This window comes from Pelodiscus sinensis, chromosome 8, assembly GCF_052426305.1.
Source record: "Pelodiscus sinensis isolate ZL-2025 chromosome 8, ASM5242630v1, whole genome shotgun sequence".
NCBI classification, from domain to species: Eukaryota; Metazoa; Chordata; order Testudines; family Trionychidae; genus Pelodiscus; species Pelodiscus sinensis.
Window position 1 is genome coordinate 72971053 of NC_143059.1, and position 24999 is coordinate 72996051.

The window sequence follows — 24999 nt, forward strand, 5'->3', positions numbered from 1 at the left end:
CTATTAATTCATTGGGCGACCCCAGGTTCTTGTGTTCTGTGAAGTCAATAACACTTCCCTATTCACTTTCTCCGCACCGTTCCTGATTTTATAGACCTCTCTCATAACTTTGCCTTCACTGTTTTCTTTCTAAAGCGGAAAAGTCTTGAGTCTTTTTAATCTCTCCTGCTATGGAAGCTGTTCCATTCCCTGATCTTTTTTTCTCCCCCTTCTCTGTACATTTCCCCATATGAATATATCGTTTTTCAGAGAGGGCAACTGGAACTGCACGCAATATTCCAGGTGTGAGCCAGCCAGCGATTTATATACCGGGAGTTCCCAATTTACGAACGGGGTGTGTTCCAAAAGTTCGTCTGTAAGCCATTTGTTTGGAACTTGGAATGCATTTTCCCATAGATACAACGCTGTAAATGGCAGCTGAATTCCCAAGCTGTGAAGGCAGCGCCGTCGCCAGTAGCAGCATAGAACAGATGGCATGGGGCAGCGTATTGCTACCCTTCTGCATTGGTGCCAGTGATGGTGCTGCCTTCTAAGGTGGGTAGCTGGAGAGCTGTAGCTGCTGGCTGGGGGTTCTGAGCTACCATGCCTAGCAGTGCTGGGCTCTAATGCGGCAAGCCCATTGCAAATGAAGCACACAAGATGTTAACAATTGCCTCTGCTTTTTTTTTCTCCCTGAGTAAAGCTGTTTGGGGGCAATGTTCATAAGAATGGCCAGACTGGGTCAGACCAACGGTCCATCTAGCCCAGTGTCCTGTCTGTCAACAGCGGCCAATACCAGATACCCCAGAGGGAGGGATCACAACAGGTAATCCTTACCTGATCCCTCCCCGTCCCCCACCTCCGAAGAAACAGAAGCTTAGGGACACCATTCCTACCCAGCCTGGCTAACAGCCTTGATGACCTAACTTCCATGAATCTATCTAGCTCTTTTTTGAACCTGGTTAAAGTCCTGGTCTTCACCACATCCTCTGGCGAGGAGTTCCACAGGTTGAGTGTGCGCTGAGTGAAGAAAAACATCCTTTGGTTTGTTTTCAACCTGCTGCCCATTCATTTCATTGGGTGACCCCTAGTTCTTACATTGTGGGAATAAGTAAATAATTTTTCCTTTTTCACTTTTTCCACACCACTCACGATTCTATAGACCTCTAGCATATCCCCCCTAAGTCTCCTCTTCTCTAAGCTGAAAATTCCCAGTCTTTTTAATCTCTCTTCATATGGGACCCGTTCCAAACCCCTCATCATTTTATTGCCCTTTGCTGAACCTTTTCCAATGCCAAGAGATCTTTTTTGCCAATATAGCTTTAACACACAAGCAACCCCATCCCCACTCTGCAATCGAACCATCTCATAAACACTTATGATATGGGATGAGGAGTGGGTGATGTCTGCTCCCCAAATTCCCTCACAAGTCAGCCTGTCTCCCACAATCTGCCATGATAATCCCCCTCCAGTCAGTGAGCCTGCATCAGGACTCCAGATCTCCTTACACCTCGCCACACTTACACGGCTGCAGCGTGGCCCTGTGTGGACACGAGCCACGGGGCTTGTACTGGTGCAAACACAAGAGTGTGAAATTCTCACAAGAGGGTTTCATCAGCGCATGACCGTGGTGCAGCAGTATGCGCGTCACTTCCCATCATAGCGATGTGCCTGCATTCGCTATGTTGACAGCTGCTCCCATGTGTGTCATAGGTCCTATACCGTTCAGCAACCGGGGGAGATTCCCATTTAGCTGAGATGATAAGGATCTGGTTCTAGCCAGGCTGATGCAGTGACGTTCTCAATGGCTGTGGGGTGCCCTGTGCTGCCATGAAATCCTCTGTGGTTTGGCACCACAACACACCTGTAGGGCCTTAACCATCCCTCTCATGCAGGGGCATCTTTTTTGGAAAAAGTCGGGCATGGAACTGGCTGTGAGGGGTTAGTGGTCTGGTCCCATCTCTGAGGGGGTGCAGGGAGGAGACAGCCTGGTCCTATCCTGGGGCAGAGATCAGGACCTAGCTCCCTCTGTGGTCTGCTCTGGGGCTGCCCAGGGCAGGGTGCAGCTTCCTGCCCAGCCAGTGGGAAATAGGGATGGAGCTGATAATGTGGCACTTTAGGAACCTAAGCCTGCTCCAGCAGCCTCCCCAGGCCCAGGGAAGACCCTGCACCATGGGCTGGGAAGGAGCTACAAAGAACGGAGCATGCATCCCTCCCCACCCTTAAAGCAAATGGTGCTCCCATGAACTCTACCCGTCCAGCCATGGAACAGGCTCGCTGTGTCTCCACCAGTGCCACACGGGGTCACTTGCAGACACTTCCTCCTGGCAGCAGGAGTTACTTGCTTTCCTTTGCAAGGCCCTTTGTGGTCTACATCCACCCCACCTGTTATCCCCCCCACTCCTCCTGCCTCTGCTTTGCCAATGCCTGGAGCCTTTGTCACCCACCAGGTAACATTTTCAAACAAGCGGTTGTCTCCTTTACCACCTCTCGCACCGACGGTGCCGCGAGACAGCCATCCAGCACTCCAACCTTTCAGCACTTCCTTCCACTCCCTGCTGGTCTGGCGGTAGCTACCTGCTGGCTGTAGACTGCAAGCTGTTTGGGGCAGGGACCAGCTCTTTGTTCCGTGTCTGTACAGCGCCTAGCGTAACAGGCCACCACCCCCACTGGCAGTTCTAGGTGTTAGCGCAGTGCAGGTAGCGAGGACAAGGGGGAATTGCTAACTCGGGAGCATCAACACGTTGGTGAAATCACACAACAAACGTTGGGCTGGTGCAAGAGCTGGCAAGCTACAGCTGTCCCACTCGTAAGCTTCCTCTGCACCCATCAGGCCTAGAAACGTCCTTTAAAAAAATTAATAAAAAAGGCAAGGGTTGCCCTGTGCTCTAGATCAGGGGCAGTTAAAATACAGCTCATGAGCAGCCGCTGGATCCCTACCTGCCCCACCCCTGCACGCTGCTCAAAGAAGTAAGCTAGCTCGATGCTTCTGTGACTGCTGTGAACCTGGGGAGAGGCTTCTCCCCCTGCCCCAGCACAATCTCACAGCTCCCATAGGCTGGTTTCTGGCCAATGGGAGCTGCCTGTTCTCAGGACCGGCAAAGTACCCCTCTCCCGGGCTCACAATGTTTAGAGCAGCTTCTGCTTTGAGCAGCTTGTGGGGGCATGGAAGGCAGGGAGCCTGGCTGAGAACCCTGCTGGGCAGGGCTGTTGGCCAGGAATTGTTCAGGTAAGTGTCTCCCAGCCGAAGCCTGCCTCTGGCACCCAGCCTCTTCTTTCCCCCAGTCCTCTACCCCCCGCCCTTCCTGCACTCCTGTCCCACATAACCCAAATCCTCTGCACCACTGATCCTGCACCCATATCCCCTCCTGCACCCCTCCTCCAGGTCACAATCCCCTTCCAGACCTTGCACCCTCATCCCCACCCCCAGTTACAACCCAAATCCTTGCACTCCCGCTCTAGATTACAACCGCCTCCCAGATCCTGCACCGCCGCCTCCATCCTTCCTCCTGGTCAGAATCCTCTCCTGCACCACCTCTTGCACCTCTCCTGTCCCAGGTCACAGCCCCCTCCTGCGCCCGCCCTCCATCCCACGCCCTGCACCCCTCCGGTCAGAGCATGGAAGATGCGGCCCTCGACCGACTTTCCAAATTCTTGGAGTGCCCCCTCCCATCAAAAACTACTGCCCCCCACCCCCTGCCCTGGCTGGGGCCAGGCTGCCCCGCGTGCACCTGACTTGATGCCCTGCGGAGGGGCTGCGATTCTAATCACGCGACTCCAGGAGCCGGCCGGCCAGTGGCCGATCAGCTGGGCGCATGGGAGTCCTGGCAGTGCTCCTGCTCCGCCTACCGCCCCGCGCAGACTACAACTCCCATCGGCCACCGCGCGCCCCCCGCCAGCAGCCTGCCATGCGCACAGCTGCTCTGCGGCCGACAGGGCCCGCGGCCGCGCGGCATGCCGGGAGGTGTAGTGCTTCCGGGCCGCCCGGGCGCTTGCCGGTGCCGCGGCCGGGGACTACATTTCCCGTGGGCCTGCGGGCGGCGCGCGCGCCCTGCCGGGGGGAAGCGGCGGTTCCTGCCTGCGCTGGCTGCGGCCTGCCACTGAGGGACGGGGCGGCCCCGGCCCTGGCCCCGGCGGGGCGGGACTATGGAGCCGGCCGAGGCCGTGCTGCAGGACAAGGCCCTGAAGTTCATGGTGAGCCGCCTGCGGGGCCGGAGCGCGGGGGGGCGGCGAGGGGGAGGGGCGCGCTGTGCGGGGGGGGGGGCTGCTCTACGGGAGTGCCGGGGGGGGGGGGAGAGATGGGGGAGCAGGACGCCGGGGGCGGGGAGGGCGCTGCTCCACGGGAGTGCCGGGGGGGGGAGAGATGGGGGAGCAGGAGGCCGGAGGGGGGGAGGGCGCTGCTCTACGGGAGTGCCAGGGGGGGGGGGGAGAGATGGGGGAGTAGGACGCCGGGGGCGGGGAGGGCGCTGCTCTACGGGAGTGCCGGGGGGGGGGGAGAGATGGGGGAGCAGGACACCGGGGGGGGGGGAGGGCGCTGCTCCACGGGAGTGCCGGGGGGGGGGGGGAGAGATGGGGGAGCAGGACGCTGGGGGGGGGGGGGGGAGGGCGCTGCTCTACAGAAGTGCCGGGGGGAGAGATGGGGGAGCAGGACACCGGGGGGGGGGGGGGAGGGCGCTGCTCCACGGGAGTGCCGGGGGGGGGGGGAGAGATGGGGGAGCAGGACACCGGGGGGGGGGGGGGCGCTGCTCTACAGAAGTGCCGGGGGGGGGGGGAGAGATGGGGGAGCAGGAGGCCGGAGGGGGGGAGGGCGCTGCTCTACGGGAGTGCCGGGGGGAGAGATGGGGGAGCAGGACGCGGGGGGGGGGGAGGGCGCTGCTCTACAGAAGTGCCGTGGGGGGGAGAGATGGGGGAGCAGGACGCTGGGGGGAGGGCGCTGCTCTACAGAAGTGCCGTGGGGGGGAGAGATGGGGGAGCAGGAGGCCAGAGGGAGGGAGGGCGCTGCTCTACGGGAGTGCTGTGGGGGGGAGAGATGGGGGAGCAGGACACCGGGGGGGGAGAGGGTGCTGCTCTGTGGGAATGCCGAGAGAGGGTCAAGTGGTGGGGGAGCACGGCCCTATGGGGAGAGCTGGGGGAGCGGTACCTGTCGAGTCACAGATGGGGGGGCTGCTGGCAGGGGGAGGGGGTGCTTGGGGGAGCAGGCATCTGCGGGATAGGTGAGTGCTAGGGTGGGGGGTTACCAGCGGGTGGGAGATTCAGGGCTGGAGAACAAGGCATGGGGGGTTCTGAGCGATGCGAGTGCCAGAGCAATGGTGCGGGAGGGCCTGGGGAAGTTGGTAATGGGGATGGGTGTCGCAGGGTATCGAGAGTCTCAAAGGACTCTGATAGGAGAGAAACGGGTTGGGGAGTGCGAGAGCAGGGGGCACTTAGGATAGAATTAGGTGGGGAAATCAGCCAGGGTGCAGAGTCAGGAAGAAGGCAAGTTCTGGAGTGTGAGAGGCAGGGACCTTGGAGCAAGGGTGAGTGCTGGGATGGGGGTGGGGGAAGGCACCTGAGCCTTTGTAAAGTCACAGTGAGATCTTTGTACAGTGTGGGCAGGGCTTGGGGTATCTTTTGGCTGCACTGGCGGATGCTAGTTGATGAGCATAGAGTTTTTTAGGAGGTGGGCTTAAATGCTTGGATTTGGGCGCAAGAGCATGTGGACGAGAAACCTTGTGCTGGGGATCAGGGAGGGACCTGCAGATGTGGCAGGAGGGGATCTGAAGGTAGGTTTAGGACCATCAGAGAACTGTAGAGATTCTAAACAAGATTTCTGGCCTGATTGGTGGTAAGAGATGATCAACGAAGTATTGGTGCGAGGTGAGGTTTTGGTTCTGCGTAGAGTATATGGGGTGCACATCTGCTCTCCGTAGTCTTTTTTTCTTAAGCCCCTTTTTAGCCTGGGTATGGAAATATACATAGTGACATTTTACTCTGTTACATCTGCCTGCTCTATTACATCCTTGTTAATAGAGAGGATGCAAAGAGCCTTTACATTGTCTTGGGTTATAAATTGGCCTGTGGCACAGAAAATAGCTTTGGCTATCAGTAGCCAGACGAGTTTTCAAATGTGACTGGCTTTTTTAGATTTGGGGTAATACACTGAGTGAGACGACAATTATATTCCTCCTTTATCATTGTTTATATTTCTAAGTTGTTTGATTGGAAAAATAGCATCAAGAAACTAAAGCAGAGAGTGATGCCAGCTTTAGTTTAATACTAATTTTAGACGCTCTAAACTGTTTTGCTTCTAAGAATACATTTCAAGTGACTGGCAACATTTGTTGGAAGTTTATTTGTTGTGAATTAATGCTTTCACTGGCACAGAATTAAATCTGTGCTCATAAAGAACATAAAATACAGCTAAGCTTTTAGAATGTATGCCCAGTATGGAAATATTGAAACACCAGATACAAATCTTGGCTTTCCTTTGCATTTCAAAAGTCGGTAGAAATTCTAAATTGTTGATTAGCTTCTTTTTTTTTAATCTTGTATAATTGGTACATATTTTTAAATCTCTTATGTCCAGATTAGGAATGTTACATTTCAAGTTAATCAGATAATTGAGGAGACAATGGAATTTCCATCGACTACTCGATTAGTCAATAAGGGGGGCACTTGCTATCCTACTGCGCCTCTCCCTTTGAAATGTCCAAGAGCCGCCCATGACTCTTGTACATTTCAAAGAGAGAGAGGTAGCAGAGAGCAAAGAAATCCCAGCTGGTGTGGGTTCCCCTCTGTGCCTCTTCCTTTGAAATATACAAGAGTCACAGGCAGCTCTTGTACAGTCCAAAGGGAAAGGACCAGCACTAATGGGACAGTTTAAATCGTCACTTGCGCTGTTTCCCCGCTGCCCCCTGTGGAGAGGGTGCAGGGGTGGGAAATGGCTTTTAACCTGGCTCCCCCAGTGCTGGCTCTTGCTCCCCTCCTCCTTACTGCCCCTCTCTGATAGAGGCAGCAATGGAGGGGGAGAAGCAACTAGTCAAATTCCTACTCCACTGCTTGAGAAGCATTTATTGGGTAGTCGACTAGTCACATACATCTGTAGTCCAGGTCATTGAATTCTTTTGCCAGTTCCTGTATTTTTGTCAAGTTTATGGAAGAGGTGAAAAAGATAGGGGGTGTCAAAATATCCTTGGGAGTTTAAAAAAAAAAAAAAAAAAAAAGCCCTCGCCATATGTAATTGACTAGAGGAATGTGCCATGGCTTGTTTGTTATATATCAAGTCATGGTAATCCACTCATTTGTGACCTCTAGAGTTGATAATTACGACTCATTGTAAGTAGGCGTTATGGAGACTTGTGCCCTGAAAAAAATTCCAACTGTCTACTTAGTAGCATAGATCGCTATGTTGGTGCTCCTGATTCTGCATTGGCTTCCTATTGAATAAAGAGGGTCAATTCAAGATATTTCAATCCCTCCATGGTACTGGCCCTAGCTACCTGTCCCTTCATGACCACAGCCTGGTTGTGTTTCACTGGAACAATGAAACCTTCAGTCCATTGGGAGAGGCATGTCCGTGTGGGGGAGAGAACTTTCCCAGGAACAGGCCATAGACTGTTTAACTCATTCTTGATGTTAAGAATGACCAAGGGCTTCACTGCATTGAGAAATAAATGACTAATGGACTGCTTTTCCCTAAGACAGTGTTTCTCAAAATGGTCCGTGGATCTACTCCGGTTTGTTTGTTTACCAGCTCCACAGCCACGAGCCTCACTGCTCCCGTTGGCTCCAGTTCACCATTTGCAGCGAAGGGGAGCTGCAGGAAGTGGTGAGAGCCAGGCTGCTGCTTCCCATGGCTCCCCTTGGCTGCAAATGGTAAACCACAGCCAGTTGGAGCTGCGAGGCTCCGTGGCTGCAGAGCTGGTAAATAAACAAACCAGAGCGGCCTGTTAGCAGCTTTCTCAGAGTAGCTCTGTGGACCACTTTGAGAAATGCTGCCCTAAAAGAAAAGTGTTCTTCTCTCTCAGACTTGCAAGACCCACAAGAAAAAAAATCAGACAAGAAAAAAGATAAACTAAGCATTTTCTGTTATAGACTGGAAGGGAAGAGACTTTTATTTCTAGAACTGCCAAAAGTGCTAACGGGTATATGTAAGCTATCTCTTAAATCAGCTTCTGTACCAGTGGCCTGGAGGATCTCTAATGTGATGCAAGTTTTTTAAAAAAGCTTCAGAGGTGATCCTGGCAATTATAGGGTGGTAAACCTAACCTCAGAATAGGCAAATTGGTTAAAACTATAGTAAAAAATAGAATTATAAGCCATATAGATGAACATGGCTTGTTGGGGGAAGTCAACACCGTTTTTGCAAAGGGAAATTGTGCCTTGCCAATTGTTTAGAGTACTTGGATGTTCAGAAAGTCTTTCACAGGGTCTCTCACTGAAGACTGTTAAGCAAAATAAGCTGTCCTCTGGTAAAATGGAAGGACTTCTCATGAATTGGTAATTGACTAAAAGACAGGAAGAAAAAATAGGACTAAATGGTCCATTTTCAGAATGGAGAGAGGTAAGTGATGGCATCCCTCAGGGATTTGTACTGGGATCAGAGCTGTTCAACATATTCATAAATGGAGGGGAAGGAGTAAACGGATGACAAACTTTGCAGATGATACAAAACTACTCAATATCGTTAAGTTCAAATCTGGCTGCTAAGAGTTACAAAGGGACCTTTCAAAGCTGGATGACTGGGCAATAAAGTGGCAGATGAAATTCAGTATCGATAAATGCAAAACAACGTGCATTGGAAAGCATAATTCCATCTATTAATATAGAATTCAGGGGGAGGAGGGCAGGGTCTAAATTAGACATTATCACTCAAGAAAATGAACCTGGGGTCATCCTGAATAGTTCTCTGAAAACATCTGCCCAGTGAGTAGTGGTAGTCAAAAAAGCTAACAATGTTATGAACCATTTGGAAAGGGATAGATAGTAACAGAAAATACTGTACCCTTGGGTGCCATTGGGAGTGACTGTCTCATCCAAGCTGACTGGGTAGGGGGCAATTGCCCCAGGGTCCAGTAAGTCTAAAGGGCCCCTTTAAATCCCCACCAGAGGGGCATGTGTCTAAGGGACAGAGGGATGTGTCATGCTCCCGGCAGTGCGGGAGTGGCATGGCCCCGCCCCTTCTGCCTTCAGCCCAGCCCCTTCCAGGAGCACAGAGCTCAGGAGCCGGGTGTGGCTATTGGCTCCCCTGGTCCCATCACTACAGTTATTTAGAACTAGGCACCTCCTATGCCGTAATGGAGAATCCGGAATTCCTTCTGGGAAAGGACAAGATAGAATTAAGGCTGAACTGGGAGGGTGTTTGAAAACTAGAGTGGGTTCAGGGAAGAGCCACAGAAATGACTTGCAAGATTAGACACCCTGCCTTAGAGGGTTGAACTTGGGAAGCCCAATCTATTGACCAAAGAGGTGAAGGGATGACTTGGTTATTGCCTATCTGGGGGGGGGGGCAATTATTTAAACAGGCACTCTTCAGTCTAGCAAACAAGGCCTACTTTGGCTGATGGCTGGAAGTTGAAGCTGGACAAAGTAAGACTGGTTTAAAAGTTTGCCCTGTTTCAGCAAAATAATTAACCGTTGGCGACATCTTCTCAGGGATGGGTGGATTGTCTGTCGCCGACCACTTCTAAAGATACAGAGAAAAGCAACAAAAAAGAGTATATAACAATTTTCATATGAGGAGAGATTAAAAAGAGTGGGACTTTTCAGTTTGGAAGAGATGCGTAAAAAGGAATATGACAGAGGTCTGTAAAATCATGATTTGCGCGGAGGGAAAGAATAAGGAAATGTTATGTAACTCTTCCCCTAGTAGAACCAGGAGTCGCCCAATGAAATTAATAGGCAGCAGGTTTAAAACAAAGAAAAAGAAGTATTTCTTCACACCGTTCAGTCCAATTGTGCAACTCATTGCCAATGGAGTTTGTGAAGGCAAAAATATAAGTGGATTCAGAAAAAACTTAGATAAATTTAATGGCCAATAGATCCATCAGTGGCTATCAGGACCGCAACCCTATGTACTGGGTTTCCTAAACCTCTAGAAGCTAGGATTGGATGACAGGGTCACTTGATAATTATCCTATTCTGTTCATTCCTTCTGAAACATGACACTGACCACTGTCAGAAGATAGGATACCTCACTAAATGGATGGTTGTTCTGACCCAGTATGGCCATTCTTATGTTATCTTACTTATATCTGTTTTAGGAGGGTTATATTGACACCCATCACTACAGAGTCTGAGCACTTCCCACTTTAATTAGATTGGCACAGCAAGGTTTTGAAGTGAACTTCTTGGTGTCTTCTACTCTTCTCACTTTCCTGATTATGGGAACTCTGCACAGAGCAGGGTTTTTAGAAGAGGAACAGGAGTCAGTTGTACATGCCAACCAGGTCATGTTGGAAAACTTTTTTTTTTTTTTTTTTTTTTGACTAACAGATGTATTGGAGCATAAGCTTTCGTGAGCAAAGACCCACTTCATCAGATGCATGTAGTGGAAATTTCCAGAGGCAGGTATAAACCTCTGGAAATTTCCACTACATGCCTCTGACGAAGTGGGTCTTTGCCCACAAAAGCTTATGCTCCAATACATCTGTTAGTCTATAAGGTGCCACAGGACTCCTTGTCGCTTTTGCAGCTCCAGACTAACACGGCCACCCCTCTGATACTTGGTTTTTTAATGTATCTCTGAATGCTTCGGAGGTGCTTAGATATCGTGTGGATGGGAGCCATAGAAATAGCTACATACATCTGGAGAGAGGTATTCTAGTTCAGTGTTTTTCAACCTTTTTTTTCAAATAAAATACTTTTTTTTAAAGGGGGTACCTCCAGTACCTACAGTTTTCAGACGCACACAATTTTATTCTACCATTGCAACACATTTGTTTAAACAACTTAATTGTAGCCAGGAGGGTGATGAAATTTTGGGGTATAAAAAGTACAAAAATAATAGTGCTGTAAAACTTAAAACAAAAATTCAGTTTTCTCCAAATTTCAGTTATGTTGATGTACCCCCAGACTTCTCTCGAGTACCCCTAAGAGTACTCGTACCACTGGTTGAGAAACAAGTATACTCTCCCATGTGTCCTTGTGGGTGACATTCTTGGTGTATCATCACTCTGCTTACATGGGTTATAGATGGTGCTGCAGTGTGCCAGACAATTAGTTACTAATTTGCACAGCATTTTTCACAAGCGCCAAGGTGTGCTGTACATTATCAAATACTGGGACCCTCTTTGTAACAACCAGACCCATTATCTATCTGGCTTCTGCTGTTTTCGTTTTGACTGCAGAGTCACATGAAATGACTGTTTGACAACAGTTTTGTAGGTGGTGGTATTTCTGTCCCTGTCTGTAAGATTATTTTTCATTTTTAGAATGTTGTGTGCCTAATCATCAGGAATAACACTGGGCCAATCTCTAAGCTACTAGATGTCAGGAAGAAATGCAAGCTAATTTTCTGTGTCATTTTCCCATCTAGCCAGTGATGGAAAATGTTATGTTGAAACCTCATCCAGTGACTTAATGGATGAAATGAAGTCTTATGTAAAAACAGGAGCTTAAATTTTTTTTCTACATGTCAGAAATCAGTTTATAGATTTGACATTTTGAAAAATGAAATAGGCTCATTGCGGGAAGGTTGTATGTGTGTTTCTTTTTTTGAGAAGGTGAGAAAAGCAGAAGAAAGAAGCCCTTTTCCTTGCTGGTTGGTATTGGCTTGTTTGTCAGTGATATATTTATGATGCATCCAGCCTGTATCTTATATCGATTTATTAGATAAGTCGGATCATATATAATACCTATTGTAATTACATTCTGCCTACCCAAATAACTTGAACAGGTTCAAGTAGACCTAGTATTCACTTGCAATCCTAAACTGGGTACTGTGAAGCAGCCATCCTCAGAGATATTTTAGAGGTGAGTTAAGTGATTCCCTCTGTGCAGTTTAGGCATCAACCTAATCCTATAAGGATTCTCTTGGATCCTTTTATACAGTGGCTTTTATCCAAATGTAAGATATTAAATGCAACATGAATTGTGTAGGCCAGTGCTCTGTAGTAAATGCAGGAGGAATTTTATAGCACTGCAATCTACCTGTGTTCCCATCATCCATTTTGTGGTGTTTCTTAAATACTCTGGATAAATCAGCGCTCATCAGACGGTTTAAGTTGTAAGACATACGGTGCCCTATTAATGCATAAGCTTAGAGGAGAATCACATATGTTCCTTTAATTTCTAGAAAAAAGTTTTGCTTTAAATAAGCTCTTTTTTGGTTTTGTTAAAGAATATGGAATTTTATTGCCGTAACCATTTTCAAAATTACTAAGAATGAGGCGTTCAATAAGTAACTTCCCTATTTGAATAAACTGTTTAAAAACGTAGATACAGTGCTTAAAGAATAAATGTAATAGGCTCAGCTGAGACTTTGATTAAATGTCATATAAACTAAACTATGTACTCCTGCATAGAATGGTAGATATTTTTTCAAAGTAGCTTCAAATGGTTCTTTTAAGTGTATGAATGTTCTGATGATTATCTTTTTAATTAAAATGAGAAATCTTTGTTTAAAGTGGCTTTCTTTTTTTTTTACAGCCTGTTACAGTCTCCGTAACAATCATTTCTTAAGTCTGAACGTTTTTAATTCCGGGAATCCATTTATATGAAACTATGTTTAGACTTAATTAAGGAATGATTCTTACAAAGCTTGTAAATAGCCAGGAAAAAAGGGACAGAAAATAAAACTGACAGTCACACTTAACAAAATGATTGTTACAAGGTATGTAATATGCTATAAAAATACAATAAAGGCCTTTTTATAAGAGTTCATATTTTTGATCCTCATTCTGAAAGGTATTTAAGAAAAATGTCAAGGCACTGTGAAACAACATCTGTTTTCCTGAATGGATTAGTGACAACTTCAATTGTATTTAATTAGCAGTGCATGGAGCTGTACCTGACCAATTTAGGATCTTTTTTAAAATGTCTCTGCAGGCAGTATTTTAATACAGATTTAAATTTTACCTTCTGTTTTTCATTATATTTGAATGAGGCACTCTCTCCCCACTGGCATTCCTGCCATGATTTGTGGATGGGAAGATGTCGACACTGGCATTTCTACATTAATACGTTCTGTCTTTTCCACATACAAATTAATATTTCCTGTCCCTGGAATGGAGAGAGATAAGGCCCAATCCTAGGTGGTGCTGAATGCTCTTTACTGCCACAGAAATATCAGGTCAGCCTTTTGAACAGCTGCTTCTTTTGCAAACTCTTCTAGTACTTTTTAATAAATATAAATTTGTTTAATCCCCCATTGACTGGATTGGGTTTGTCTCTGTAACTGTATTGGCACTGATCCTCAAGGACCTTAAATACTTTGAGATCTAGGGATGAAAAATGCTACATAAGGGCTAAATATAGTTGTTGTTGTTGTTATGGTGCTATTTAAACGTAAAATATGTTGTTGTATTTCCTTACCATAGTATCATTTACATCAACAATGGGAACATGCTATCATTTTATTGACAGAAAAACCCTTTGTTTCCTTACATTTCATAATTACTAGATGTGTACTGACTTATGACCTCCTTGTAGTAAGCCAGCTAATAAGGTAAGCAGGATCCAACAGGATTTGAATCTTGAAAGAGAAGTGAATCCTGAGCAGATTAGCTTTTTTTCTCTGTAGCTTAGTAAAGACATTTGCAGTGCAAACAGGCATTCAAATTCTTAGCCTCTGTGTTAGTCCAGTTACAGGCAGTCCCCGACATACGCGGATCCGACTTACGTCGGATCCGCACTTACGAACGGAGCTTTCTCGCCCCGGAAGTCGGTCTGGCAAAGCCTCAGAGGTGCGGGACCCCCCACGGCTGCGGCTTCAGTCCAGGCGCCTGTGGTCTGCTGGGGACCGTCCCCAGCAGACCACAGGCACCCAGACTGAAGCCGCGGCCGCGGCGGGGTCCCTCGCCTCTGAGGCTTTGCCAGAGCAAAGCCTCAGAGGCGCGGCACCCCGCTGCCGCTGCGGCTCTGCTCCCCGTGTCCCTGGTCTGCTGGGGGGGGGGGGGGCGCAGCTAGTGTGCTCCCCCCCCCCCAGCAGACCAGGCTTTTGTTTTGGACTCTGGGGCAGAGCAGCTGGGGCGCTGCCGATTGGTCCTGCAGCGCCCGTGGGCACTACTGGACCAACCCGGCAGCACCCCAGCTGCTCTGCCCCAGGTCCTGATTCAGCCGCTGCTGGTCAATTTCAGCAGCGGCTGAATCAGGACACCTGGGGCAGAGCAGATGGGGTGCTGCTGGGTTGGTCCAGTAGCACCCCAGCTGCTCTGCCCCAGGCGTCCCCAAGTCAGCTTCTGCTGAAACTGACCAGCGCTGACTACAGGAAGCCCCAGGCAGAGTTGCTCTGCCCCGGGCTTCCTGGAATCAGCTGCTGATCAGTTTCAGCAGCTGCTGACTTGGGGACGCCTGGGGTTCTTAAGTTGATTCTGTATGTAAGTCAGAACTGGCGGTCAGTTTCAGCAGTGTCTGAATCTGGACGCCAGTTCCGACTTACATACAGATTCAACTTAAGAACAAACCTACAGTCCCTATCTTGTACGTAACCCGGGGACTGCCTGTACTATTGATCACTTTTAGCTTCTGTGTTGGTAGGATCGAACCTTTACTATTCCAGAACTTAATAGTCATTTTAATACTTAAGTATTAAATATTGAAGTAAATATTATTTTAGATTAACTGTTATTTACAACTTCCCTAATGGTATGTTTGCATTGTTTTTATTGTGATAGAGAATGCCAGATATCCAAGACACAGGAAACATAAGAAGACATGTATCTAAAGAATAAAGCAATTCAAGAGAACTGACAGTTTCTCAGAGAGTATTAAAGGCACAACTGCTAACTATCTTGATGAGAAGGAAAAATAGGCAGAATAATAAGAGGCCACTATGACTCCGTTGAGAGCCCTTTAAAAACCTGAAAAACAAAAAGGAATCCTACAAATAGTGGAAACACTGAGAAATCAATGAGGAGGAATACAAAAAGAATAGCCCAAGCATGTGGGGACAAAATCAGAAAGGGGAAACTTACTATGCGCTTTAGCCTAGAAAGGAGCGTGAAGACACAATGCTTTTTAAAAATACGTTAGGGCCAAGAGAAATATGAAAGAAAAGTGTAGCTCTTCTGCTTAGTGGGGAAGGCATGCTAATACCAAATAACACCAAAAAGACTGAGATGGTTAATGCCTCTTTTGCTTCAGTCTTCACTAAAGGTTCATGCACTGAATATTTGGTCACCAATTAATGTTAACTCCGAGGGTGGTGCAAACCAAAACTGGAAAATAACACACAGAATATTGAGATAAGTTGGCTAGGCCTCGTGAAAGTGAACTATGGTATTTAGGAAATTAACTGAAGCAATTTTGGAGCCATTAGCAGTTACCTTCAAGAACTCCTAGATGACAAGTGAGGTCCCAGTAGGACTGGAGAAGGGGCAAACATATATCTCTCTTCAAAAAGGGGAACTTTAAGAGCACCTGGGAAATTAAACCAGTGATCCTAACCTTGATACTTGGATAGATACTGGAAAAAATTATTAAACAGTCAGTTTGTAAACACTGGGAGGATAGTAGGGTTCTAAGAAATAGCCAACATGGATTTGTCAAGAAGAAATCCTGCCAAACCATCCTAACTGCCTTCTTTGATAATGTTACCGGTGTAGTTGATGGGGGAAGCAGTAGACATGATAGATCTTGATTTTTAATAAGGCTTTTCGTCTACTCCCATGGAACATTCTCATCAGCAAACTAGGAAATGTGATCTAGATAAAATTACTGTATGGTAGGTGCATAACTTGGTACCATGTGACCATTCTGATTAAAAAAACTAGAACAATAACATGGAGCAAATTAAATGGATTAAAAACTGGCTCACTGATAGGTCTCCTAACTGTCAGGGGGGAATGGTCATTGAGCAGATGTCTTTCTAAGAGTCTCATTTCTTGGCCTTGTGTTATAACTCTTTATCAATGGTGTGGAATAAAACATAAAATCATCACTGATGACACACAAATTGGAGGAATAGTAAATAATACAGACAACGAGTCAGATTCAGAGCAATCTAGTTTGCTTGTTGATCTTGACACAAGCAAACTATGTAGTTTAGTATGCCTAGCTGTAAATGTGTGGGAACAAAGAATGTAGGACATACTTATAGGATGGGGGAACTCTATTCTGAGACTGAAAGATCTGAGATTCATGGTGGATAATCAGCTGAACACGAGCTCTGAGTGTGACATTGAGGCCAAAAGAGCTAATGTGCTCCTGAAATGCATAAACAGGGGAGTCTCCAGTAGGATATTTTACATCTGTAGTTGGCTCTAGTGCAAATATATATGCAAATAGCTTTTCACACTGATGGGCAGGATTACAAAGATTAAGGCAAGACTACACAATGCACAGGCCCCATTTAAGTCAGTTCTGCTGATATTAATAAAATGCAACAGTTACCCTATTTCCACCAATATGACAGCACTTTTAATGAGCAATGACAGTCCAGGAATTTAACAACTAAAACCCATATCAACAGAAGACCATTATATTGACTACTTCTCTGTTTTGGCTCCTACCCATGGGCTGCATGTTGAGCCCCGCGTAAACCCAAACTGCACTGCAGGCCGCAAACAAATGGGCCACGGGCCGCATGTGGCCCACGGGCTGCGTGTTAAGTAGCCCTGCGTTAGAGCCCACTCCACGTGTTATAGGAAGTTTGAGGAGCCTGCCTAGCAGTCATTTTGGTCTCTGTGCTCCCAGCTACTGGAGCCAGCCGTGTGGAAGAAGTGCCTTTTGAAGAACTTCTCTTGCTTGCACTTTCACTCCTGTCTCAGGAAACAGGCAGAACTTCTGGGAGGTGCTGGTGGACATTTCCGCCGTACCTGAGGGATTTCACCATGGAGGAGGAGGCGGAGAAGAAACAGTATGCTGGCATGGATCAGCATAGTTGCTGATTAGCCCCTTGGTAGACGGGTACATTTGGCGCAGGACTACAAGCACAGCCTAGTGGGATCTCATTGTCACGCAGACGTCGGGTGACAAGCCATGGATCCAGAACTTCCACATGAAGAAAGCTAAGTTTCTGGAGTTTTGTGAGCAGTTTGCCCTGACTCTCTAGTGCAGAGAGACACAGGTGAGGAACTCTTGCCTGTCCAGAATCAAGTTGCTATAACCATCTGGAATCTGGCTACTCCAGACTGGGAAAGTCTGTCGCCTACCAGTTGGATGTTGGAAAGTTGACTGTGGTTAAAGTGGTAATGGGTTTCTGAGGCAATCAGGCATGTGACTTACCCCAAAGTGGTATAGTGGTACAAATGTTACATTACAAAGATAGTATCAGAGGGGTAGCCGTGTTAGTCTGAATCTGCAAAAGCGACGAGGAGTCCAGTGGCACCTTATAGACTAACTGAAGTGTAGGAGCATAAGCTTTCGTGGGCAAAGACCCACTTCGTCAGTTGCATCTGACGAAGTGGGTCTTTGCCCACGAAAGCTTATGCTCCTACACTTCAGTTAGTCTATAAGGTGCCACTGGACTCCTCGTCGCTATTACAAAGATAGCTTCCCCAATTATCACCTCTAATATCATTAGCTCACAGACATTTACCTCCCCCCCCATCCCCCTTCTGTTCTGAAATGTGATTTGTCCTTTTCATATGTGTTCATTTTTTTTAATTGTATCCTTTGGTATATATGGTTGTGACAATTTTCTTCCACTATTTGATCTGAGGAAGTGGGTCTGGCCCACGAAAGCTATTAAACCATGTTGTTAGTCTTTAAAGTGCTACACAGTCCTGTATTTTGTTTCACCCAAAGTGGTAGGCATTAAAGATTTCTGGAGATAATTGTTGGCTTTAAGATAATGAGATTTTCCAACTGCACTGGTGCCATTGACTGGACTAGTTTGTTCTTAGTTGGCTGCCTGAAGAAAGCACATGAGTATATAAACTGCAAAGGGTACTACTCCATTATTATGCAGGCTCTCATGGCCCACAGAGCCTGAGTTACGAATGTGAGCGTGGACTGCACTGGAAAAGTTTGCAGTGTCAGTTTTTGGCCATTCAGAAGTCTGTGTTTATGGACAGGCTGGCACATTAGTCCCATTAAATGGTATTCTAAATGGAGCTACAGTCCCCACTGTTATTTTGGGGGCTCTGCCTACCCCCCTTTTGCCTTGGCTTCTGAAAACAGAGTCCTGGCAAAAGGTTTAATTGCGCTCTCAGCAGGTGCAGAATGGTTGTTGAATGTGCTTCTGGTAGATTAAAATCCTGTTAGAGGTGTCCACAGAGCCACTTGGATGCCAGCGTTGTCAGTGCGGTCTGAATGTCCAGGGCTTGCTGTGAAGCCAGAGGTGAGCCAAGTCCTCCTCAATGCCCTGGTGACAGTGCAGGGTTGCTGAATTGCTATTCTCGGTCAGACCGTGCCCTACCACAGCCCAGGTTGGCTGCCCCTTGGCACTACAAGTCAGGGATGCTTTGTGTTCTCCACCTGTGGATTCGCAAAGGCCCATGGAGGGGCAAAAGTACCCGTGAGAATGTGCTGGGAGTGTGGGGGCAGAAGGGGCTCGTTGATTTGGGGGGATGTTTGCTTGATTGTCACACAATGTACTTACGCATGGCATGTTGAATAAGGGATTGGAGGGTGGTGTGAATCACAGTGTGGGTTCATAGAAGGAAGTTGTTGAAATGCGAATTGCTGTACCTAACCGCATTGGGGAATAATGTTGCTTAGTCATGTATAATTGCTCCTCAGTGCATGATGGTATGAGGTGGTGCACTGGTATCAATAAACTTTCTTGATGTTAAAGGCTTGTTAAAACCATACAGCAGTCTCCCAGTTCTAGGCAGGCCAGCTGACATTGCAGCATGCCAAAACAAGTGACGGAAGAACAAATCCAAAGCACAACATAAAAGTGCAGGAAATAGTGTAAACTGGCACCTCTGCCCCCATATCTCTGCATGTCCCTTGGCTCCGTGTTCTCTATTCCCTTTCTCCATTTTCTGCACACTGGCATGGGGGGCGGTATAGCCACAGGAGAGCAGTTCAAAAGCGAAGGCTCCGGGGGTTTAGTTGCTCTGTCCAGCTGCATATGGAGCTTGAAAGCATGGGCTGCCCGACATGGAGTTGTCCAAGGTATTTTTAAACTGAGGATTCATTGCGGGGGATGAGGCCATGGTGTGGGAGAGGGAGCAGGAGCAGCCATGCTGGGAATGGGTTGCTCAAACAATTCTTGCTACGGAGCTATGTCCTCTTCCCTGAGCCGCTGTTCCTGTTCCAGGAACAGTGTTGCAAGTGCCCATTCCATTGCTGAAACCACGTTCTTCAGCAAGGCAGTAAGCTTCAGCCTTTCCATCTGCCTGTCAGCATGCCACTGCTCCAGTCTTTCCATGTGTCTGGTGCAGGTATTGGACCTGTCTGTAATCCATCTCAAGAACTCTGGCCATAGCGCCATCCCAGAAACGCTTCCGCTTGGACTGGTGTGTGAAAGTACGTTTGGCCAGGGGTTGAATTCTGGATGTGCAGCATGTTGAGGGGCCTGGAATAAGACAAGAAACAGAAGGTTTCAGTTCCAGTTTTACGAACATTGCCCAGGTACTTGGATTGTGCTGGGTGGGCACAAATGCACTTGCCACAAAAGGCTTTTTATTATTATTTTAGGCCTTTCACGTTTTGGAGGACATACCTGTTTTTGGCATGCCCCAATAGAAAAGGGAGAGATGATTTCTAGCTGTTGGTGGGACACTTACAGTCTGTGTGGCTGAAGTATTCAAACATACAGTGACTGAACACCACACTATTATATGGAGTGAGATGGTGAGCTACTGAGATGGTCCTGGAAAACACGCCTTTCCCTGCACTGTAACTACCTGTCTGCTGTTCCTGCTTCAGGAAGAGTTTGCAGCTATCAATAACCAAGCCTGTCTCAGAATCCATGAAGGAATTAACAGGATGCCATATTAATTTACACATTGCTTACCCTGTTATAGCTGCATGTAAATACTCAGCCTTCTTCCTCTCCATCCGTGGCACGTTTCTGGACAAATACTGATACCCCAGTTGTACTTGGGATAAATGCATTTGTTACCCACAGAATGCATGGACCTTACACTGAAATGGATGAGATTTAGAAATAGAACACAGTTTCCCAAACACACACGCTGAGCTCAATGTTTCTGAGTTCCTCTGTAGATCACTGAGTGGTTAAAATACGATGAACTTAAATGCATGGCAAGGTAAGGTTATTATTTGTAGGAAACAGAAATGATCCTAGCAAAATTTGAACTTTTAAAGTAAAACTATTCTTTAAATCTGTTCTTTACCACTGCTATTCTCAACCTGTGGCCTGGGTCCTTGGACTATGCCTAAGAGGTACACAGAAGACTGATATAATGTCTACACTAGAAAGCTTACAACAGCACAGCTATACCGATGTAGGTACACTGTTGTAAGATCTATAGTGTAGCTGCTCTGGGCTGATGGGAGATGTAGCTCTCATTGATATACTTAATCCTCCCATAATGAGCACATTAATGCTTATGCCGGCATAATTTGTGTCACTCGGGATGTGTTTGTAATGTTCACACACCGAAGTGGTATAAGTTTTGCTGACGTAAGTGGTAGTGTAGACACAGCCTTAGCCTGGAAACTGACTGAACAGAATTCAACTATATGCAATATGTGCTTGCTATAACGAAGCCCTCAGGATCCAAGCCATTTATTCAGTATAGCCAGGAGGTTTTCCCAGCAAAAGAGATCTGCTGCAGCTGCTGGATGGACCAGGTCCATTATATCCAAAGATTTGTTGTTATGAAGGGTGTTATAGTGAGTCTGTACTGGATACAGACAATAGTTTCCCAAAGGGGCTCACACACAAAAAGAAAGTTGAGCACCATTGATTGGAATTCCCAGTTGCTGTTTTGAACTCCACATGGTTGGTGGAGGGGAAAGGAAGACATCAAGGTCCTTGATACAATCTGCAATTAGCAGATACACCCTGGTAGCAAGGATATTTAATAACTTGTGCATTAGTTCATAGAGAAGAAATCCCTCCTATTACTGTAATAACAAACTTTTAAATCGGAGTCAAACCTACTGGGCTCAGAGGCAGCTTCTGGGTTTGCTACAGGCACAGCAGCAGGGTGTTCCTTGGAGGGGGTAGGGAGTGGGGAAGAAGCATTGAACTGGTGTTCCTCTTGGTCTTGTCCCTCGGCTTACTGGGGGACTAGTTTCAGAAACAGTCACTTCATGCTCCTCACTCGGAGCCTGCTTTTAGCTCCCCTGGGTTGCCAGCCTGGATTCAGGGGACAGCAGGGCACCCTCCTGGCTGATGAGGTTGTCCTCTACACCATGGTTGGCTCCATGCTGGGCACAGTGCCCAGCACCAGGTCAAACTCCCTGTAAAACAGGCATGAGGTTCACAAGCTACCTGAGGTGCTTCTACTTCCTGGTCTTCCAGTGCATGATCTTAAGCCACTTAACCTGCTTCCTGCACTGGTCAGCAGTCTGGAATATTGGCAGAGCTGCCAGCTTTGGAGCTATCTGCTGGGAACGCGTGATCAGTCTTAGTACTTTGCTTCATTCCACACACCAGTTTTACTGGCCTCACAACAGATAGTCACCAACGTCTGGCTGTGTTCCCCTGGCTATGACACAGCATGCTTTGTGGAAGACTCGCTCTCTTTGGTCTGCATTGCAAACACAGAAGTCAGAGAGAGGTCTAACACGATCCAGTGGCTGGATGCCAGACAGATGAAGACTAGAAATAAGGCATACATTTTTAACAGTGAGAGTAATTAGCCATTGGAACAATTTACAAGGGGCCATGATGAGTTCTCCATCACTAAGAACATGACAAGGTCCATCACCAAAGGCTCGAAGTAAAGGAAATTGTCCTGGGATAAGAGGGAAGGTACTTTCATGGATTGATAACTGGTTAAAAGACAGGCAACAAAGGGTCGGAATAAATGGGTCAGTTTTCAGAATGGAGAGAGGTAACTAGTGGGGTCCCCGAAAGGTCACTCCTGGGACTAATCCTATTCAACTTATTTATAAATGATCTAGAGAAAGGGGTAAACAGTGAGGTGACAAAATTTGCAGATGATACTCAACTGCTCAAGATAATTAAGACCAAAGCAGACTGTGAAGAGCTTCAAAAAGATCTCCCCAAACTAAGTGATTGGGCAACAAAATGGCAAATGAAATTTCATGTCGATAAATGTAAAGTAACGCACATTGGAAAAAATGATTCTAAGTAGGCATGTGAAATGGCATTTAATCAGTTAATCAACTAGTTGGTGACATTTCTATCGACTAGTCGATTCGTTGATTGGCGGGGGGGGGGGGGGAAGAGGGGACTGCAGAGCTGCAGCGGGATTAGCTCCTGGTGCTGGGAACTAACCCTGCTGCAGCTCTGCCTTTTAAATGTATTAGAAACCGCCAGGGTCTTAATGCATTTTAAAAGTACAAGCGCAGCAGGGAGGACCAGGCATGAGCTGGGACAGCTGATTCCTGGCCCACGCCTTGTCCCCCACTACGCCCCTGCCTCCCTTCCCCCTGCGGAGATGGTGCTGGGTACGAACCGGTTTTTAAGCCGACTCTCCCCAGCACAGCCCTGCCCCTTGTTGTCTTTCTGATAGATTAGCTCCTTGCTGAGAGAGGCAGCAAGGGGAAAAGAAGCGACTAGTCAACTGTGCTTATAGGATAGTCAACTAGTTGCTTACATCCCTAATCCCAACCATACATACAAAATGATGGAGACTAATTTAGCTATAACTACTCGAGAGAGCTCTTGAAGTCATTGTGGATAGTTCTCTGAAAATGTCCACTCAATGTGCAGTGGCAGTTAAACAATCAATCAATCAATGTTAGGAATCATTAAAAAATCATTGTTATGAATCATTAAAGGGATAGAGAATAAAACAGAGAATATCTTATTGCCTCTGTGGTCACCTCATCATAAAAAAGATATATTGGCATTGGAAATGGTTTGGAAAAAATGATTAGGGGTTTGGAACGGCTGCCATGTGAGGAGAGATTAATAAAACGGGGATTTTTCATCTTAGAAAAGAGCAGACTAAGGGGGGATAGAATAGAGGTCTATAAAATCATGATTGTAGAAAATGCATAAATAAAAGTTGTTTGTTCCCATAACAAGAACTAAGGGTCACCAAATGAAATTAATAGGTAGCAGGTTTACAATAAAAGGAAGTTTTTCATCATGCAGCACACAGTCAACCTGTGGAACTCCTTGCCAGATGATGTTATGAAGACCAGGACATTAACAGAATTCAAAAAAGAGTTAGATAAAGCCATGGAGGTTAGGTCCATCAATGGCTATTACTCAGGCTGGGTAGGAATGGTGTCCTAGCCTGTGTTTGTCAGTGGCTTGAAATGGATGACGGGAGGGATCACTGGATGATTGCCTATTCTGTTTACTCCCTCTGGGGCACCTGCACTGGCCACTGTTGGAAGACAGGTTACCTTTGGTCTGACCCAGTCTGGCTGCTGTTATGATTAAAGGGGGGTAAGTAGGGCATGTTTAATTTTGAGAAGACGACGAGTGGGAGGGAGGGAGGGAGGTTGATAACTGTCTTCAAAACTATTAAGGGCTATTATAAAGTGGATTGTGATCAGTTGTTCTCTGTGTCCATTGAATGTAGGCCAAAATGCATTGGGCTTAATCTGCAGCAAGAGAGATTTAGGTTAGATATTAGGAGAGCCTTTCTAATTATAAGTAGACTTGGAAGGATTAGATTATTGCTAAATGTCAATAAACGTCAATTTCACAGCATGCACACACACCAAGAAAGAAATACTTCCATCAATAATTGAAATGTTCAGCTAGGCAGTAATATAAATGTTGCCCGAGAGAGCATTAGAAGTTGATTTAAGGATATTTACTTCGTATATTTTGACGTGACTTTGACAGTTTGTATTTTAATGGTTATCAAGTTTTAAGTTTTTGAATCTAAATGTCTGCTGTCATAAAATAATTGTCTGTTTCCCCCTATGTAATTTACTGCAACTCTGAAAATTCACCTAAAACAGAAAAGCATCTTAAAACCCATAATTCTGCACAACTGTGAAAAACAAATTGATAACGTTTTAAAAATAAACATTGATATCTGTAGAAATTAGGGATGTTAACGTGTACACAGTTAACTGATAAGCCTGAGCTCATCAATTAACCCATACAGTTATATGAAGCCCCTGCCCCTGCCTCTGTATGGAGGCGAAAGATGATGCACATGTGGAGCTGGCTCTCACGGAGCTGCCTGTCCCCCGCACTGATGCCTCTGTATTGGAGGCAACAAGGTGGGGGGAGGCGAGCGCCAGCTCCCGCCTGCCACCCTGTATGTAAACATGCACATTTACAAAAATAAACGTGTTTTAACGTCCCTAGTTGAAATTAGGGATGTAATATATGCACGCTGCATTGCCTGGGCTAGTGTTTGAGGAAAGTGCATTGCTCAAGCGGCACTGTGCCCCTCTTGGTCGCCACAGTTAGATCCAAAGGAAAGACAAAAGCCAGTACGTTAGGAACTGAGGTGACTGCAGGAGATGCCGGAAAAGCAGATTGGATGAAACCTCGCTGTTAACCGCCTTAGGGTCTTCACTCCGGATTATCTGTCTGGGTTTACTCCCATAGCCTTTGGATCTCCCAAACCTGCCCACAAAGCAGCGTGGAATTTTCTGTCAGGGTTCTCTTCCCTGGGGTGACGTAAGGAGTCACTATCCCTTGGATGCCAGTGACCAATCATGGTTCATACGCCAATTGGATTATCCAAAGTAAACCAGGGACCCAAGTATCCCAGACCCTCAACCAGCAGAGTGAGGGGGTAGGGCAGCTTTATTGGATGGCGGGCTGCACGTGCTACGTCACAACATTGTCATTGGGCTCTTGTGACTTTTCATCAGAGCATCAGATACCACCAGTGTCCCATCACACCC

General features: G+C 46.8%; 1 protein-coding gene across 11 annotated transcripts in view; it reads left to right on the plus strand.

Annotated features, from left to right (window-relative positions):
* Nucleotides 1–3995: 3995 nt before the first annotated feature.
* The window catches only part of BTRC (beta-transducin repeat containing E3 ubiquitin protein ligase), a 174000-nt gene continuing 152996 nt past the window's right edge, over nt 3996–24999 (plus strand). For 4 of the 11 annotated variants that reach the window (XM_075935610.2, XM_075935614.2, XM_075935607.2 and 1 more), the window contains exon 1: nt 4002–4173. In XM_075935610.2, the coding sequence (XP_075791725.1) occupies nt 4126–4173 (48 nt within the window). In that variant the 5' untranslated portion in view covers nt 4002–4125. Of the gene's footprint in view, nt 4174–24999 lie in introns of all 11 variants that reach the window. The other 7 variants (XM_075935603.2, XM_075935608.2, XM_075935605.2 and 4 more) reach the window with 6 other exon arrangements.